Genomic DNA, 20,994 nt, shown 5'->3' with positions numbered 1-20,994 from the left:
AAGGATAATTGTAATTATATTATTGCCAGATGTTTCTTTAGTTTCATTCAGAAATATTTTAATCCAAACAGTAAAATATAACTCAAGTTTTCTTAACAGTAAAATATAACTCAAGTCGTCTTGTAAATATTTCATTTGTTTTTTATTGCCTCGAAAGTTACGTTTTAGAGAAATTTCAAGACTTTTTCACGACTGTGAGCGTTTGGGAACAATAGCACTAAAACAATTTAAAAAGAAATCGTATCAAATGTTTTGCGTAATTGTTTTCAAGTTCGCGATTCTGCGATCGCTTCAAATGGTCTAACAAATTCGAAGTTCCACCACCCTTAGAGTAAATTCGCCCACAAAGTTTACAGTGTGTGACTTTATTATTACCTTCAACTAAATTAAAGAATTTCCATGCGACGGATATCCGATTTGGTGCCATTTTATTCCCCTCACAACTACCGTCAGTCCGTACGCGCCGGTCGTCCTTGAGCTAACTGTCGCTTCGCTCCGAACCCCCGCATCCCTCCATATGTCCCCTGTTCCACCTACGGTAGTATCGGAGATCACCGGTGGAGAGCTTTATTCGTAATCTCCGATTCCTCCGCGGTAGTAGTCACTCCGATGAGCAGCACTGCTTCCAACTCGATGTATACTATCGAGAGACTATTGAAATCATTGAACTCTGTGCTTCACAACTGTAACGGACCCTAGCGGTCTCACAATACGCCAGGGGCTGAAGTAGACAAGGAAGGAGATACTGAAGTATCGTTGTCTTTGTCTGCAGCATATCGTCCTGTGAAGTTTGTCTATGTGGTCTTGTGCGAACTTAAATTTACGTTCTCCGATCTAATTTTTGCGCTATATGAAGCTAACATCTATTTAAAATTGAAGAAGGTGATTTCGTGCATAGCATTTGGTTGCAAAAACTTGCAAGATAAAAGAATTAAACGACAATTCCACATGCAAGTGTACACAGAACTGAAACTTATTGATGAATTCATTCTCATACGTAACATTTATGGGCATACACGTTATTTGTAATATCGAATTTAATATATCGGAACATTGCTGTGACATTATGTGTAAAATGAATCACTAGGCCTATAGCAAAATATACACGACCTTATTTTGGTACAGGTAAATATTTATTAGTCCTACTGCATAGCATTAATGTTTTACCATGTTAAATTTGGTTTATTCGACATTCTAAGGTAAATCTTCAACTAATATAAGTTTATATTAAATATTATCAAATAGACATAAAAAACCACCTGCGTAGCTCATTCATTCATTTCATTCATTTATTTTATTCCATAGATCTTACATGAGCAATGAAGCTTTAAGATGTGGAACAAGTCAACATTTTACAATATTACAATTACAATTTTTACAAATTTTTATAGTTTTACAATTTAGTAATTTTCTACAATTTTTACAATTTTGTGCAATTTTTTACATTTTTTTTACATTTTGGCGAGATGTAGTGAGATGAGATGAGGTCCGAGGATTCGCCAAAATATTACCCGGCATTTGCCTTTTGGTGGGGGAAACCTCGGAAAAACCCAACCAGGTAATCAAATCAAAGGGGGTAATCAAATCAAAGGGGTTGATGCCAAGGACTCGCCATAGACCATCCGGCTTCAGTCCCATGGCTGGGGAAAACCTCGGAAGAAACCAAAGACCAAAGGACGATCCAACCCGAGCCCGAACGCAGCTCCGGATCAGCAGCCCAGCGAGTCTGCCGACTGAGCTACATCGATGGCTCTACTAAAAGTATACAATACATAGCCAATCAGATTATTAAATTTACAATCGCAAACGATCATTCATAAGTTGAGCTATATGTATAATACAAAACACGTAAGTTAATTAAATTTAAGGCATAAACAATTCAACCAGTTGTGATATACAGAAATTGATAATACATATCATGCAAACTACTTCAAATTACAAACACAAACAATTTATCAGTAGAGCTATATAGATTACTATTCAATTTAATGCATATACAATTCATCTGCCAAAACTATACAAATATATACAATACAAAGTAGCAGACTTTCATTAAGCTATACAAATTTGTGCAATTAATATGAAGTAGATTAATTCAATTCATAATCATAAACAATTCATATACATATTACCATTCAATTTACAGTAGGTCTATATACAATTCATAAGTAGAGCTACACAGACTAGTAATCATTTTAAGAACATATACAATTCATCAGCCAAACTATACAAACATATACAATCAAATTAGTTCAATTTACAAACTTATTTTCGTTAAGCTATGCAATTCATATGAAGTAGATTAATTCAATTTATAAGCTTAAACAATTTATCAGTTGACCTATATAGTATACTATTCAAGTTACAGTACATACAATTCATCAGTTATGCTAAACAAAAAATACAATACATAGTAAACAGATTAAGTCAATATAAAAACATATTTTAGTTGAGCTATATAAAATTGTACATGCCATTTAAGTAGAATAATTCAATTCACAAGCATAAACAATTAATCAATTGTGTAGAAGGTATGAGTATGTAGAAATATGGTTAATTCTTTTCTGAACCTTTTCTCGTGGTTCTTCAAATCTTTAAGATAATTAGGCAGTGCATTGAAGACTGTTATACATGAATAGCGAACTCCTTTTTTAAAACAGCTTAGACTAACAGAGGGTAGATGAAGATCTGATTTATGTCTTGTATTAAAATGATGAATGTCTTGATTACTACTGAATTTATCTTGGTTCTTAATATACAGCATCATTAGGGAAAGAATGTATTCACAAGGTAAAGTCAAGATTTCTAAGTTTCGGAAAATATATTTACATGAGGTGCTTTTATGCACACCGGCCATTATTCTTATAGCTTTCTTTTGTAAAACGAAAACGTGTTTAGCTTCAAAGGAGTTACCCCAGAATATTAATCCATATTTCATTACAGAGTGAAAATATGCAAAGTATGACATTTTAAGTAAGTTTATATCACCAATAGTAGATAAGGATCTTAATGCATAACAGGTAGAGCTCAATTTACGAGTAATACATTATATATGCGTTTTCCAGTTCAAGTGATTATACAATTCTAAACCAAGAAACTTTGTGCTTATAGATTCTTTGAGATGAGTTCCATTTAATCGAATACTGCAGGAAACCTGAGCACTATTGTATGTACTAAATTTGACTGCACTGGTTGTATCAACATTAAGTGCTAGTTTATTTGCATGGAACCATTCATTCATTAGATTCTGCACTGTATTAGAAGTGTTTATAAAATGATCGTATTGTTTGCTTGAAATAATTACACTTGTATCATCTGCAAATAAAATTACATGGGATGAATTGTTTATGGTCAAGGCTAAATCATTAATATAAACTAGAAACAACAATGGACCTAAAATTGACCCCTGCGGAACACTATGTTTAATATTTCTAAATTCTGAATAAGTAACTTTATGACTATTTGGTACATTTATTTCTACTTTTTGTTTTCTATTTGATAAGTACGATGTAAACCAACCCAACATCTCATCTTTAATACCATAAAACTTCAATTTTTTTACTAATATACTATGGTCTACACAAACAAATGCTTTAGCCAAGTCACAAAAAATCCCACCTACATGTAGTTTCGAATTTAATGAATTTAGTATTTCATCCACCAAACTAAAAGCAGCATTCTCTGTCGATTTTTGTTTTCTAAATCCAAACTGTTCTAAAACTAATATATTGTTGGACTCCAGGTAATGATATAATGTATTATACATAACTTTCTCAAACACTTTTGAAAATGTTGTTAATAATGATATGGGTCTATAATTAGCAATAGTACATTTATCTCCCTTTTTGTATATTGGTTTTACTATTGAATATTTGAGTCTTTCAGGAAAAATACCACATTGCATTGACAAATTGCATAGATAGCTTAACGGATGGGATAATATTTCAGAACAAGCTTTCAGAACTTTACTTGGAATTTCATCATATCCAGAGGAATATTTTGTTTTCAGTTGCTTTATCACATGCATGATTTCTGCTGCGGTAGTGGGAATAAATTTGAGACCTAAAAACTCAGTGTTAAATGCATCAGTTAGGCAACCAAGTGCAGCATCTTCTGCACAATCTTGAATGTTTAAGTTCTGAATAATATTTATATAGAAGTCGTTAAAATGAATTCCAATTGATTTTGCGTTATCTATTTTACTACCATTGGTTTTAATGCAAGTAATATTTTCACTCTTTGAATATCGATTAGTTTCATTTTTAATAATATCCCAAATAGTTTTAATCTTATTATTTGAATTTTGTATTTTTTCATTCAGATACATTTTCTTTGCATCTTTTATAACTTTAGTCGAAGTTTTACAGTAATTCTTGTAGTAATTAAGAACATGAGGATCATCACTATTCCTACTCATTAAATATAGATTCCTTTTTCTAGCACATGATATTTTAATTCCCTGAGTTATCCACATGTTTTTACTTTTACATTTTTTCACCACCTTGACTGGAAAACATTCATTGAAATAATTCGTAAATGTAGTGAAAAATGCATTAAATTTAGTATTAATATCAATGGTATCGGTATTATATACATTTTCCCAAGATTCATTTTGTAGACATGTATTTAAATGATGAAGAGATTCAGCATTTATAATTCTTTTTAGTTTTAGATTAACACTTTGGAATTTTTTACTCATATTGAAAACACTTAGAATTTGTGCATCGTGATCAGACAGGCCATTGACTAATGGTACTGTTGAATATGAATTCAATCTACTTTTATCTATAAATATATTATCAATGGCAGTACTACTTCCAGCTTATGTTCTGGTTGGAAAACTTACTGTGTGACTAAGATTATAAGTTTCAAGAAGTGAGTTTAATTTTCTTTTACGTGAGCTTTCTGATAGATAATCTATGTTTATGTCACCACAGATAACAAATTCAGTATGTGGTTTATAAAGTCTTTTCAATAATGAATCTAAGTTAGTTGTAAATTTCTTATAATCTCCCATTGGCGCCCTATAAACACATAAGATAATTAAATTTGATATCTCATAACCAATTTGTATTCCACAGATTTCAATATCTTGTTCAAGACAAAAATCAGATATATCAATTTTACTAAATAATAGATCCTCTCTGATAAAAATACAGTCACCCCCTTTTTGGAAGACATGTCTACAGAAATGAGAACCTAATACATATCCATGTAAAGACAGTTGTAGTATTTCCTGTTGCTTCATATGATGTTCAGTTATACATAATATCTGAGGTTTATGATTTTGAGTTGCTAAAGAAGTGATCAATTCATCAGTTTTTTGTTTTAATCCCCTAATATTTTGATGAAAAATAGTGAAGTTACTGTGTTCATTACTAGAAACATCAGAGCATTTACAATTTAGTTGAACTTGTTTCAAACACCTTACTGGTGGGAGGTTTAACCTAAAAAAGGAGAATCCCTAGCATTAACTAACACAGGAATATTACAACTCTGCTTTTTAACATGGCTGCCTCTGATGCTATTAGCAATAAGAACCGAAAGGTGCTCTTGCCTCTACCATTCAGATGCAGGCCATGTGACGTATATTCATACCTTCTCATAGGGCTTACATCTATCAAACCAATGTGTGATGCCCCAGGTCTCATCAGAGCCCGCTCAAGACGCACATTCGCACTCCGCACCCTTCTGTGAAGATACGGCTTGTCGTACCTGCCGAAAAGACTGAGAAATCCCACATTGGTATGGCTGCTCAATGAGATGGCATAACAAATTTCCACAATCAGCATGTATGGGCGTATGAAAACCCACTTGCAACTGTTCCATCTCATCACCAGGTGCGGTTCTCCCTCAACATGTGGGCCGGTATCATTGGTGATCGATTAGTTGGACACCATGTACTTGTAAACAGACTTACGGGGCAGGCGTACACAAACTTCCTGGAAAACACCATACCTCATGTATTAGAAGACACTCCACTGATCAATCGTCAACACATTCACTTCTTGCATGATGGCGCTCCTGCACACTTCAGTCGTACGGCTCGCCGGTACTTGGATCGAAGGTTTCCTGATCGATGGATAGGTAGAGGTGGCCCAATTGCTTGGCCTCCACGCTCACCTGATCTGAACCCTCTCGATTTCTACTTGTGGGGCCATTTAAAATCATTGGTTTATTCGTCTCCGGTGCCTGATTTGGAATCCCTTCGGAATCGAATTGTGGCATGTTCTGAGGACATACGAAATACTCCTGGAGTTTGGGATCGTGTTCGCAGGTCAATAAGACATCGATGTGAGATCTGTATTCAAGCAGGAGGTGGACATTTTGAACATCTTCTGTAAAGACAACGACCTGCGGAAAGAAAAACGTTCCGGTGAATTTCAATGTTGTGAAGGCCATAACTCGGAAATGAAGCATTTCCAGACACATGTTGTAATAAACTATTTTGATTGTCTACATGTGGGAAATACATAACTGAAATTATGTCCCGTACTTTTTAAACAATCTGTATAATATATCCTAACCTAAAAGACATAGAATTGTACAGTTGGGTGGATACTATTATCCCTTCCTCAGTTCGCGTCACAAACTTCAACAGCTAAAGTTCTAATCTTTCTCACCTTCAAGAGGAACAATCCAGTCTTTTGTTCCTATTCTCTGTTCCCCATGAGGTCAAGACATGCAAGCGAACTCCTATTCTGACTTAGCATCGAGGGTGGTAGATATTTTCTCCGTACATATTCCAATTCGACACACTGTAATAAAATATGTTTATAGGAGTCTTTTTCTTTGCAAAGCGGACAAAGACGCTTCCCTTCTTCGTTGACAATTTTATTACCCTTCCATGCCCCTAATCTTAGCCACGCTAAACCTGCTCTGCTGTCTTTGTTACAAGTATCAGTGAGTAAAACATGATACACCACAACACGCGTTTAGTTCTTTTTTGTCTTTCTTTCCTTTTTTTTTGGAATAGTGTATAAGTAAGGCCTCCCTGGAATAAGGACGTAACCAACAAAACTATAATTCATTTTTCAGGAGAAAGGAAAATAATTTCATGAACGTATTTTATTAGGCCTGTACTTACTGTCACAACCATTTGACTAAACAAGGTTTCAAGTTTATTTCGTCATAGAACGTAATAATTTGTTATAAATAAATGCTTGAAAATTACTTCATGTTACTGCTTATTCTTATACTTATTTTAATTTTTATTTAGAGTCCTTGTTCTCCTTGCATTCTTCTTGCATTGAATTGATGCTCCTTGCATTCTCCTTGTTTTCCTTGAATTTCCTTGTTCTCCTTGCATTCCTCTTGCATTGAATTGATGCTCCTTGCATTCTCCTTGTTTTCCTTGCATTCTTCTTGCATTGAATTGATGCTCCTTGCATTCTCCTTATTTTCCTTGCATTTTCTTGTTCTCCTTGCATTCCTCTTGTAGTCTACTCTTTGTATTCACCTTTTCTCTTTTTTTGCCCCTTATACTCCTTGTATTCCCCTGTTGCTCCTTATATTCTCCTTATTGTTTTCATTGCATTTTCTTGTACTCTTTGTATTCCCCTTTTTCTTCTTATATGTTGCTTCCTCTATTTGTATTCCCATTGTTGTCCTTATATTCCCCTCCTTTGTCTACTCACATTGTGCCCTTTGTGTTCTCGTTGTTCCTCTTCTATTAGGCCTATCTCTGTTTTGTCTTCAGTGCAAAGTAAACTAGTGTTATTAGTTATTACTACTTCCGTATTCTCACGACGACATGGTGTTGTTTTGCAGAAGGATATATTTTTTTCGACATCTTCACGACGAACCAGCAGCAGAGTGAAGTGAAAATGGTTTCCCCTGTGATGGACGGGAAAGGAAGCGACTTTCTCTGCTTTACCTTCTGGTACGTTGCCTTCGGCGCCGGCGACTCCACACAACTGCACGTTTTCAGGGCAGACGCCAGCGAGAACGTTGAGAACTCTCCAGGACAGATGGTTGGTATAATACCACAGTCTAGTATATACAGACGCGAAGCTCAATACGTAGTAAATATGCACCCATGGATAGTTGCTAACGACTAGTATCGCTACTATCTCCTCATTACAGACAATGCGAAATAGTACCTGCACAGTCTATTATTCCTAGCACCCTCACAACTCAAGCTTCGTGACTGTATACGAGTATACTAGACTGTGATAATACTTCACACCATGTTTATTCTTGAAGTCAACATATTGCAACGCATGTCATTGGATTCTAGTTGTTATTTGAAGTAAGACAGATGCCCAGAGAATTTAACAGACATAAAAATTCTTCACAATTTATTCGTTGCTGTGAGGGCACGTTATAAATACTGTAGAACTACGCCAATACTTGTCAGAGGTTGGTGACGAGAGAGTAGCATTTCTTTCTTAGTAGCCTACGCAAAAATATTTACAAAATTTGCTAATAATATTAACTGCGTTATTGTAAATACAAGAGATTTACTCCGTTTATTCTTATCCCATAATACTTCCAAGTCTCTAGGTTCCCTTCATTCCATTGTGATCTGTACATGTCGTCTGTCAATGTGAAATAATTTTGGTCTGTAAATTATCGTTCATGCTGTCAATACTTTAGTACGGAATGCGCGCCGGTTCGAGTCTTCATGAGTGAAGAAATTTCCTCATGAAACTTCGGTCATTGTATGGGACAATATCATAATGAATTTGGGGAAATACAGTAGATAGTAAATTCCGGTTCAGTGAACGAGTTAAACCCCAAGAACAATAAAATGTTTTCCACCATTGCTAACGAAACTGTTTTGTCCGGCATGTTTGGTCCACGGAAGGAATTTTATTTCTTTATTAACTGTCATATCTGAGGTACATTCTATGCGCTATCCGGGGACGCGAACTCTATAGAGGTTCCTCAGAGCGCAAAAATACGTTTTTGATTTTAAAATTATAATTCAGATAATATGCATAAAGAAAATATTACTTCGAAATTCGTCAAATATACAAGATGGATTTGATATAACTATGCAGATTAAAGGGGGCATTAGAATACATTAAAATAAATAAATAAATAAGAACTATTCTGCGCTTTGTGATTGAGTGAATGTTTAATTGCAAAATTAAGCTGAATGTCTGCGTACTTTGGCAACAGAGCATTGTCTGTTCATCTCACAATACACATAGAAATAGGCATTCCGTCCATTAGTCACTGCGGCAAGATCCCCATACTTCCTATTACCAGAAAATAGCATCACGAGTTAAAATTTTTATTTGATTTGAAAGAAAATTTCCCACTTTATATAAAAACTGCAAAGGGATAAATCATTTCCTTTCAGTTTATCTAATAAGAATAAAAGTCAGAATAGTACACAATGTAATTACTGAGGAAAACTTTGTTAACTAATACGGAACAATTTTTTTAGAAAAATATTCATTTGGGACTAATATGTTATTAGTAGAGACCGGATTTTAAAGGGAATCTCTTCTTTATTTCAACACGAAACATGAAATAATTAATCACGATATTCAAAACTATCTTCCTCCGACCAAATTATGTGGTTTTGACTTTCCTTTTTAATCTATATTCCCTTTTTTCCTCTTTTCAAAAACATCTCTAATTTTGAATAATTTCAAGGGAAAAATTGTTCCGTGGCCGGGTATCGATCCCGGGACCTCTGGTTGAACGTACTATCGCTACCAGAGGTCCCGGGATCGATATCCGGCCCCGGAACAATTTTCCCTTGAAATTATTCAAATCTGCTCTACAGGGAGCTTTACCTGAAAGACTAGATTTGCATCGCTAATTTTGGCCCTTTTTTAACAGAATATCGCAAACATTCAGATAATTGTCCCTTATAGGCCTATAACTTCCTGAGCAAGCGAAAATAAATATCGTTCTTCTTATGATTCCAGACACTGAATAACTAAAAAAGTGTGCTGATTTAGAGTTCGGGATAAAAAAGAAAATTTTCACCTCTAGTTTCAGTTCATCTTGAGCGGTCATTTTCTTTTTGTAAAGACATTCAGCATTCAAAGGGGCAGAATGATATTGAAACATATTGAAATGTTGAATGTGATCAAATACAACAATTTCCTTATGAAGTGAAGCGATAAATATAAGCTTGTATGTGCTATGTGTATCCATGAATGTGCTGAAGTGTGTTTTCAATTAAAATAGCATCCTTTTCAAGGAGTATTAAAGTCCTTTTTGAAGTCCTTTTTTGACTATATCAAATACAACACTATCCATGAATGTGCTGAAGTGTGTTTTGGGGAGTAATATAGTCCATTTTGAAGTCCACTTTTTTGGCTGTAACTTTCCCTTTTTTGTCCTTTCTTGATGAAAAATTTTCCCTGTAAAATCTGGTCTCTTGTTATTAGAATCTTTTGCTCTAATCTATCCAAGAGTTAAGCAGTCAAAATCTGCACTGTTACATTACCTACACATTGTCTATTCTTACCACTTGTGTCACGTCCTATAGTCCTCTCGCCCACCGCTGTGGAGTAACTAGCAGGCTCGGGTTAAAATCCTGGTTGTGACAAGTTATCTGGTTCAGTTTTTTTTCGGGGTTTTCACTCAACATATTACGCGCAAATACTGGGAAACTTTCAACGTTGGACCCTTGACTCATTTTGATGGCACTATCACCTTCGCCTGACTCAGACGCTAGATACCACAGCAGTTGATAAAGCGTAGTAAAATAACCAATTAAAAGACCTACAGCCATCTCGGCTGAGTTCTTCACTGTTTTCTTTGAAACGAAATTTGTTTATTTTTGAAGATGTGGAAGATGACTGCGGACGGATACGATTCGTCGCGCCCCGTCTGGACACCAGCCCAATTTTCCATCGACGCATCTTCGCCATTTAAAATCATGATGGAGGGACAAGCAAGCAACGGGGGTTTTGCTGTCGATGACATAAAGGTGCTCGACGGAAGTTGTAAAAGTGAGTAATAAATATTATCTTGGAGTCACTCTTGTTTTTCACTCGCATCCCATTTATAAGCACACAAGATATATCACTCTACTATCTCCGTTTTTTCTTAACAATCCCTTTAGGCTGCAGTTAGTTACGAAGAGGGCTCGGATAATTGTGTACGTAAATATTATTTTTAGTTCACTAGTGAATCATAGTCCATATTTAAAATTATTTGCAAATTCGGTGGAAATTCAAACCATATACAGGAACATCATTTTATTTTTAATTCAATTTTTATTGCACCTGAGTTTTTTAATGTACTTCACTCCCACCCCTACTACTAATGAAGTTCCAACTGTCCTCCATACAGAACCAAGGCCGCACATATTAAAAAGTACTGAGTTAGTGAGTATAGTACTTCCAAGAAATATGTTCGCGTTTTCCAGCGATGAAAGAGGTTTCAATATTGAATCATATTTTCGCAGAGGTACTGTTGTCCGTTTACTTACGTCGCATCTCGATTTCCCCCACTTGCTTCTGGTAACCCCTCTTTAAAGGCTAGTGGCTGGGCTGTCTTAGCTCTTTCCTGAAAACATTAATTTCTGTTAGGAATTAGACCTCTACGTAATATTATACAACTGTTTATAATAACTTAAAAAAGGACCTCGTAAAGTAACTAACTGTCACGTGATTTCCCCCCTTTCCTCGATCCTGGGATATAACCACTTGGACGGACAGTAGAGAGCATGTCTGAGTAATTTTATCTATACGGGTGGGGCAGGGCGTAAAGTACTCTTTTATAGAGTAGGTACAGAATTATTTCAACATGAGTTACTAGTACAGAGGACTAAACTGGTAATTGGAATTAGATGCAATAGTCTATAGTGCAATAATATGCACAAAAGAACTGGAGCCTGTATCGAAATGAACGGCCACCATTTTCAAAAATGTGTTTAAATACCCATATTATGATTATTTTTCAATTTAACTTCATTCTATATATTGTACACTAATGTGCTGTAGACAGTATAATATACACTGCATAATGGATACGTTCGCATGGATAACTCAGTTCGTGAGTAAAAACACTTATTGTTAATACTGTACTGTATTTTGATTAAACAAAAACCTAATGAAAATTTTCAAACTCAAACTTGCGGTATTTCCTATTTTACGTAAATAGATGAACTACTTTTCTTCCCTCCTATACCTAGTAAGGTGATTTGTTTGTATTTGACGCTAGTATCATCGAACTCTAGTCGTGGAAAGGGTAACAAACGGTGTTTCCTGTTCTCAACCGTTAATCCAAAGTTATAGCCAGGTTGATATTAAAAATGTTAGTAAAATAAAATTATATCTCTGTATTTTTACATATTTTTAGTAAGTCCGCCGTGTTAGCTCTGTGGCAGCATGTCTGCTTCCAGACTAGCCGGCCCGCGTTCGATTTCCGGCGGGGTCAGAGATTTTCGTGTAAAATTTCTACCTAGGAACTAGGAGAGTTGGCGGTGCACACAACTTCTAGATTGCGCACAAATATACCTGGGTAAAATCCCAAATCTCTCTGCAGTGCATATGAAGAGAAGGCATATGTCACTGTTGATAGTGATTCGTCCGTCGGATGGGGACGTTAAGCCTGGCGGGCCCCTTGGTGCTAGTCGACACGAGCAGGCTACGTTCCGGCACCTGGTTTCCCCCTCTCCCTTCATCTTCCTCACCCATTTCTTACACCAGAGGTGTAGGTGGAGTTTTAACTCTAACCCCTGGAAAGACGAGAAAGGGGTGTACTACATAATACTGACGTAATATACCTCTTTCCACCCCCTCCGTGCAGCGAAGCGTGACTAGGCCACTTGAGACAATGGTGGCAATTAGGTTACTGTTGGTAGCAATGTTTGTGTAGAAGGCGTGTTCATCTCTCTCATCAGCAAAACACTATAATCCGCCGTTGCTTCATTTCTTTCTTGAAATCGCCTCTCACCCTGTAAGCACGTAACCTTTGTGTTGCGGGATGCATTTATTCGAATCTTCCCAGCTTATCGTTTTGAGCACGCCTGTCCTACACTATACTTACACGAACACTTACACATACACTCATCCTAGTATAGGACATAACTTTCCACAGATTCACATCATCCATAACGTGGCCCGCCGAAGTGGTGTGGAACTTGAAAATGGGTCATAGTTGTGCCATCTGTCCGCAATATGCGGAACCTGAATGACGCAAATGAAGTGAATAGGCGTTAGATACCATACACATACATATTTTTGGTATTCAGCATACTTAAATACATATTATAGCATGTTTACTTTTAAATACAGTGTTATTCTGAAGTAAGTTCCAGTTTCAAATGGTCATATCTTTGGAAAATTTTTAGATTACGCAAAAATAAAAACACCAATTTGTTTGTAAAGAAACGGGAGTTTATTACAACAAGAAGAATTCACGGAACAAAAAAAAAAAAAAGTTAAATATGACCAACACCGTGTTATTAATTAAGAAATAGTAGTTCTTCTATATTACAAACGACATAGCCTCAAATGTTTTAATATATCATTATTACACTGAAGTATAATTTAATTTTTAGTTTTAAAATACAAATGGTAGGCCTACACTTATAAACGATATTCAGAATAAATTCAGTATAGAATATTAATTATTCTAGAGATAATGGTTTGACTGCCATACAGAAAATAGAAGAAAGTTTTCGCAAATGAAATTTCAGAAGAAAATACCGGTATTCAGGCCGGTGTGGTAGTAATAATATCAAAACATATATAGAGAGAAAGTAATTTTCTTTCTCCTGTCGGAATGAACACCGGAATGTATAAGTTGAAGAAAAAATCCAGAGGGGGAAATTCCTCGGCCTCTCCCCAGTCAATTCGAACAATGGTAGTCAAAAGAAAGGTATTTGGAAAATGAGAAAAGAAATCATTTTGAAATTAGATAGGAATTTGATCTCGTCTACTTTTGTTGTAAATGTGTCAGAAAGATTGGTTTTGATAGCCTTACGATTCAAAGTATTCAAGCAGCAGAGATGAAATTATTTAAACCTTGACAGGTTACTCCTTTCGGGACAATAAAACAAAGGAATCAATATATGAAAATTTGAACTTTTTAAATATCTTATTACAGAGGATAGAAGAGTAGAGTACAGATTGGTAACTGCATTTAGGAAGAATGCAAGACAGCTGTATTCTACATGAAGGGAGAGAACGGTTTTAATATGGCGGAAAACCAGGGAATTTTAAAAATATTCCTTTAAGATACAACTCGACATGTTATAATTATATTACATAATAACTTAGTGAGAATTTATACCTTTGTCAGGTACTGCAACGCTATTTTTAAGCTCAGGTGCGTATGGTGGGCGGAGGTAAATTATACACACTTTTCAGGTATATTTTTTCCCATGTCTTTGCTGTACATTTGTGGCATGTAATCTGCACACACAACAAAACCTAGGTAGTAAGGGTCGTATGTAAACTGCACACACAGTATAATTAGGATTATTTTTTTTAATAAATGACATAAATCGAACGCAATGTCAACAAATGTTACAAGCGATAAACATAATTGACAATTGTAATGAAAGGAAAGAGGTACTGTATGAATTAGACTGACTCAGATGGATAGTTGCACAGCAGTTCAACATAAAGTATTGGTCCTTGAACACAGTTGTTTATAAGTGCTATCTATGCTGCAATAAGTGTTGTATGGAGTGAAGCCAATGTCATTGGATGCACATTCCACGTAAGTCAATCTTGTCTTCGTCCGATTAAAAAAAAATATGGTTTAATAAACAAATATAAAAGTGATTCTGAAATCGGCAGGTGGTTAAAATTTGTATTCGCTCTACCATTTTTAGACCTACATGAGGATGGCGACTGTTTTGTATCTGATTTAGTGGCTATTAAGCCACAAGATGAAAAGCTAGATAACTTTTGTGACTATTTTAGTAGGCACCTATGTATACGATGACGCTACCTTTCCTCCTTCAATCTGGGCAGCTAAAACAGAAAGCTTGCAGCGTGCAACTAATTAATGTATGTGAGTATTAGATTCAACAAGACATTTTACTCTGCTCATCCTGATATTTATACGTTTACAAACAGGTTAATTGAATTTCATATATACATATATGTGAAAATTCAGGGGATATCTACTGCAGCAAAAATTAAAAATAAGGCTCCTTAAAGAAGAAAGAATCTATGGAGAGAAATATAAAAGATTTTACTGAGAAGCATGTATCCTGATTGGAATTCATTAAGCGAAAAAATTATCACTTACCAATATAAATTATTAGTTAATACGTTAATATCGCAATAGTAGTATGTTCAAAGGAAATGCATGCCATTATAGCTCTGTGTGCAATTTACATCTTGGTTTTATTACCTGGGTTGTTTGAGTGTGCAGATTACATATCCAAAATCGGTGTGTGCAAATTACATGTGTGTAAATTACCTTCTTTAAGTCATATACCTGAAACGTGTTTGCAGTTTACCGCTCCCGAGTAGGGTATCCAAGCAGGAAGGACGATTATAAAAGATGAAAAACCAGTAAATTAAAAAAAATTGATGTGTGAAAAATATATTACTTAAAATTTAGTGCACATTTATGGCTTTGTTACCTCCTGTGAAGCTATTTTTAATGCTCTAGTACAGTGGTTCCCAATTACTTCAGAGTTGTGGACCCCCTTTTTATTTTTAAGGCAAGCTACTAACCCCACACCTTTAAATTTTAGTATCTGCGTAGACGTAGTAGTTGAGACATAGGTAGCAACATTAACAATAGTTAAATTGAACTTACGAGTACAGTATACTGTATACGTGAATCTAGATGTCATGGAAAAAATCACATCTCTTTTTGTTTCTGACAATTCTTTTCACGTCTCGTTTAATATTTGCTACTTTTACCCTTAAATTAGGTTCAGCGTCGAGGAGATTTCTATGTTTGTTTTTCAGGAAAGCAAGATATTTACTACAAAATGGAACTAGGTGTATCAATGACTTTTCACCTATTTTGGTATACTCAGAAAATACCTTCACCCAAAACTGATCAAGTGTACATCTTTGAAAAATATTTTAAATAAGCCATTACAAGTAACATCAATAAGTTCATCTTGCTCCTCCTCAGGCAAAGTTTTTAATTGTACCACTCCATACTCGAAGGGATTTCTTATCCATGAGTTTTCAGAATCTGATAAAGGGAAGTAATCTCTGAAGCTAGTCGCTAAATCATTCAGATTCTCAACGATGACATGTTGAAATTGTTGTGGAAATTCATCAGTGGACTTCAGAAATGACTTCAATATTGGGAAGGTGCTGAGACTACTCTCTTCAACTCGACTTGCTCACAGCCGTATTTTTTATAATTTCTGCAATAGAAGAAGAAAAACACAATATTCATGCTACGATAGCTAGTAGGCCTATTACACCAGCTGAAATTCAAACGGTGCCAGTTGTGTTCCGACTGTGACGCAGGGTATTTTCGAACTCCAATGTGGGCCTAAATGTAGCAGTGAATTTATTGTATTATCTGTTGTACATACACTGTCCCCAGTGATTTTCGCTCGCGGAACCTGCTTGCTTGTTTTCCGCTAAGTGCTCCGTCGTCATTTTACTACCGCGGGCGCCTTATAAATAGCGGACCTTATATTTTTCCACGTTTTGAATCTGTCACACTCTTCAGGTCACATGAGGCAGTTGGTGCAAACACCGTAGAAGTAAATTAAGTGGAGGTTGCTTTCATTATGTTCAGTCTTTTCCTTGTCATTTATCAAACATGCAATTGTCTACTTTAACCCAGATATGTCTGTTGTCCTTTTAAAAGGACAGTGGTCAATGTTTCAGATTTCTTTCTCTGGATTTAACGCATTTGTTTTTTCACAGGTGTCACTATTACTGGTATTAATTAGAGGCTTGCTAGGTGTGGTAATACTGATAATGTGAGTTCCGGTCATTGTTGACTTTGAGATGTGGACGTGAGAGTGGTTCGTTTGTTTTAGCTATGGTATTCGAAACGCAAATCAGATATGAAAGTTAAATATTTTACAAATTGTTATAGATAAAATGACTCTTAATAAATATAAATATTATGTGAAACCACAATACGTTTGAGATATCTATTCACTGAGACATTACAATGGCGAAAACTTATGTGTCCTTTTAAAAGGACAATAGTAATATCCCCATACATTTTGTGATTGTCTCTTTTCCAACTTTTAGTGAACTTTCCCTAAATGAAATGCTATCTACTTTTGAAAATTATGCTACGGACAAAATTTCATCTGAAATACAGACATATAATGCCGCCTACAAATACCACTGAAGACATAACAGACGAGATTGAGGGGACAAATGTGATGTAACACCTAATAATCTACCTGGTTCATAGCTTGCAGCAGGAGCAGACATATTTCAGCATAGCCTTCTTGATGAGGAGAGGGAGGTGAGGAGGAATGGATTGACAATTTTTTTGCGTGTGGAGAGCAAACACAAGGTCATAGGAATGTTCTGCTAACACAGCAAGATCTGTTTACAAGTTGAAGACTGGTGAAGTTCTGGAGGGAGGCAATAAATGGACATAAGTTTCTGTTGTTTCTCATTCAGCATTTTTTGGAAGAAGTCTTATTTTCGTAAATTTATCATTTCTATCTAAATTGTCATTATCACAACAATGTAGATTTGAGAAAATGAACTCAAACGTGTCTCTCGACATTGCCACAGCAATTGCTTCGTTATAAGTGTACGAAACGTCACTTCTCTCCAAATATAACCTTCTCCTCGAAACTTCAACACTCTTTTCGCCTATTACGTCATTGTTACGTATCAATAGCAATACAGTACTACTCAATGACGATAGCATTGTAGAGTTAAAATGAATGTAGCCACTATGCATCGCTCTTCAGAATAATATTAGTAATAATAATGAGTAAATAATAATAATAATAATAATAATAATAATAATAATAATAACAAAAACAATAATAATTGTAAATTACAACAATGACATTGTTTCCTTTCATATAAGCATAGTATACAATTCTTCCTCAAAATATATGCTCATTTGCCTATTATCCTTTTAAAAGGACACCTGTTTCTAACTCAACCATTTACAACTAGAATGTTTCGACACCATACATGTACTTCAATTATATATTGCATTGAATCTGATTTGTAAAATACACAAAAATTGCAAAAAAGAAAAAAAAATATTTCAGGCATATCTGGGATTTAATTGAAACTTAGGGGGTTAGTACATCTTAGAGCAGTAAAATTGTAAAGATATTCAACATTTTTTTCCTCCATTACTGTATCTTGTATAGTAATGAAAATTGATATGTGTAAAACATTGTCTTTCTACTATATGAAAAAAATAATTTTACGATTTAAAAAAAAAAATATATATATATATATGTGTGTGTGTGTATGTATATATATATATATATATATATATATGTATATGTATATTCAAAATGGTGGCAGTTTACTGTGCAGTGATGAAGCGTTTCTGTCATAAATCATAAACTTGTTAACTTTTTCATGTTCTCTCTCTTTTATTTTATTGCTGCTCCTTCAACTACATTCCTTAGTAAATAATATGTTTTTTATTTTGTGTTAGTGAAAATACTGATATTTGACCATTTTCTTAAATGATTTCATTTTTATCACACAATGTATCAAAGGTAGAGAAGTGATCTTGCATCATATTGCAGATATGGCATGTATAAATACACACAAATGCTTTTATCACAGAATGTTGGATAGTTTTTGAGTTAAGTGGGCAACGCTTTATCACTGCACAATGAACTGAATTTTGAAAAAAAAATGCAATTCAACTTTTTTAAGTCGTAAAAATATTTTTTTTCATATAGCAGAAGGGCAGTGTTTTACAATTTTCATTATAGTACAAGATACAGTAATGGAGGAAGAAAATGTTGAATACTTCCAAAATTTTACTGATGTAAGTTGTACCTAATCCCTTAATGTTCCGATTTATATTTTTACGTAGAGATAATTGAAAATATCACATCAATTTTTCCACAATCTCTGCAACAAAAAAAATTGTTTTTTTTTTTATTGGATAAAATCAGTGGGACATATGAATTGAAAATTAATTCAGTAACCCGTTTGTCTTTTTTTTTCAGCACGACCTTCAGAAGCGGAGCCATCAGAGTGACAGCAGACTGAAGACCCAGTATTTATGCAATGCTTAATTTATTCCTTATATACTGTGTATATATTTTGCACTATTCGTGAAGTTAACCTAGTCTTTTGTAAGTTGCCAATAAATTTGTCTATATCCAAAGAACCCTTTACCCTCCTTATGCATTCAGCTTTCAAACATTCCTCTCCTGGAAAGAAATTAATGCTTTTGTTCGTATGAAATAATGTTCTTTGCTACAATCTCCGAGATAAACGCAATACTGAATGGTACATACGTCACAATTGGATTCAGAATACAATAATTATTTTCTGCCCAAGCATTTTACCGTCCATGAAGTTAACCCATTATTATAGAGAGAATATTCTGTACATTGGATTGAAAATCCGAGAAATACATTTTAACATAAATGTTTTAAGATAATTATTTATTGTCCACACAGTTCTTCTAATAATTTAAAACCCGTATTTACTCTTCGATATGAAATTGGCATAAAATATTCTCGTTAGAATTTTAAGAATTCTTTCAGTTATTTCACAATTAATAAATATTTTAATTGAATTAAAAATGTGAAAAACACACACAATCCTTTCCGTGTGTTCATACAATAAGAAAACTGTCATTTATACTCTTATTCATTTACTTAAGGAGAATTGTACATGAACGCATGTGCAAAATTCGCTAATATTGAAACTGCAAATGTATAAAAATTTGCAGCCATAATCTGATATAGATTTTAGAGCCTTACGAAGATTCATTTAGGATTATACTAATATGTGAGACAATTGTTAGGAGCAGATTTCTATATTTACTCACTAATACATATTATGTGAAACATATTCTTAAAATTTCATATTAGTGCACATATCTCGAAAATAAATTAATGTCAGAAAGCTGAAATTCTCTGTGCATTTCAGAACTCAATTACTACTCAAATATTGATGTAAGAATTTCATGTACTTTTACAGAAATTATGAATTTTAATTAGATTGAGTTTTGATATCAAACGAAGGAAACTGCTTCTTCAAACACTATCGTAATAGTACATGTTAAAGATTATCTTAGTTATTAGGAAATATCAGTTAAAAGTATAGCTCCTTACACAATTAATTGTTTTTGAGATGTGTCCTCTTATACTCATATACAGAGTGATTCAAAACCTTTGCGACAAACTCTGAGGGGTGATAGATCTAACAATAAGGAAACCTTTTTGTTAAACAACCAATGTCTTTTGACGTGTTTCGAAGTTGCCGCTAAAAATGTTTTTGCGTGGGCGTACGTCAATGTATGCGAATGTGTGCGCCCCTGTTTGTTTGTTGAGATGTTTGTAAGAAACGAGAAGTGTTGTTGTTGTTTGTTTACGTTTAATGTTCAATACCTTTTCCTTTCAGTTCAATGTAATCATCAATTGAGAATGGATGTCTGCGCGGTCTTCCACCAATGAGCCGGTGATGAAGAGACCCATCGTCTCGAAGGGGCTGATAAAGTCGAGCAAACATTGTGTAATGAGGGTGATTTCTGTTTTGAAACTGTTGTTGGTACATGTGGAGAGCTCTTCTTCCGTTTCCGCGAGCCTCCCCATAACACATTACCATGTCGGCTAACTCGGGAAAAGTGTAGACATTAATTCTCAATTGATGATTAGACTGAACTGAAAGGAAAAGATATTGAACATCAAACGTAAACAAACAACAACCCTTCTCGTCTCTTACGAACATCTCGACAAACAAACAGGGGTGCATACATTCGCATACATTGACATACGCCCGCGCAAAAACATTTTCAACGGTAACTTCGAAACGACGCGTCAAAAGACATAGGTTGTTTAACAAAAAGGGTTCCTTATTGCTAGATCGATCACCCTCAGAATTTGTCGCAGAGATTTTGAATCACCCTATTTATGAAAAATAAAAATAAATTATTTCATAAAGTATT

The 20,994-nt window shown here is 34.7% G+C and overlaps 1 protein-coding gene across 1 annotated transcript in view; it reads left to right on the top strand.

Annotated features, from left to right (window-relative positions):
• Positions 1 to 19,411, top strand: part of LOC138707741 (MAM and LDL-receptor class A domain-containing protein 1-like) — a 280,376-nt gene extending 260,965 nt beyond the window's left edge. Inside the window, exons 16-18 of the mRNA XM_069837606.1 lie at positions 7,771 to 7,973; positions 10,757 to 10,922; positions 19,043 to 19,411. Of these exons, the coding sequence (XP_069693707.1) occupies positions 7,771 to 7,973; positions 10,757 to 10,922; positions 19,043 to 19,074 (401 nt within the window). The 3' untranslated portion in view covers positions 19,075 to 19,411. The remainder of the gene's footprint in view (positions 1 to 7,770; positions 7,974 to 10,756; positions 10,923 to 19,042) is intronic.
• The last annotated feature ends 1,583 nt before the right edge of the window (positions 19,412 to 20,994 follow it).

Source organism: Periplaneta americana, chromosome 10, assembly GCF_040183065.1.
Source record: "Periplaneta americana isolate PAMFEO1 chromosome 10, P.americana_PAMFEO1_priV1, whole genome shotgun sequence".
NCBI lineage: Eukaryota > Metazoa > Arthropoda > Insecta > Blattodea > Blattidae > Periplaneta > Periplaneta americana.
The sequence above is the reverse complement of the archived record's forward strand: the minus strand, read 5'-3'. Positions and strand labels throughout refer to the sequence as shown.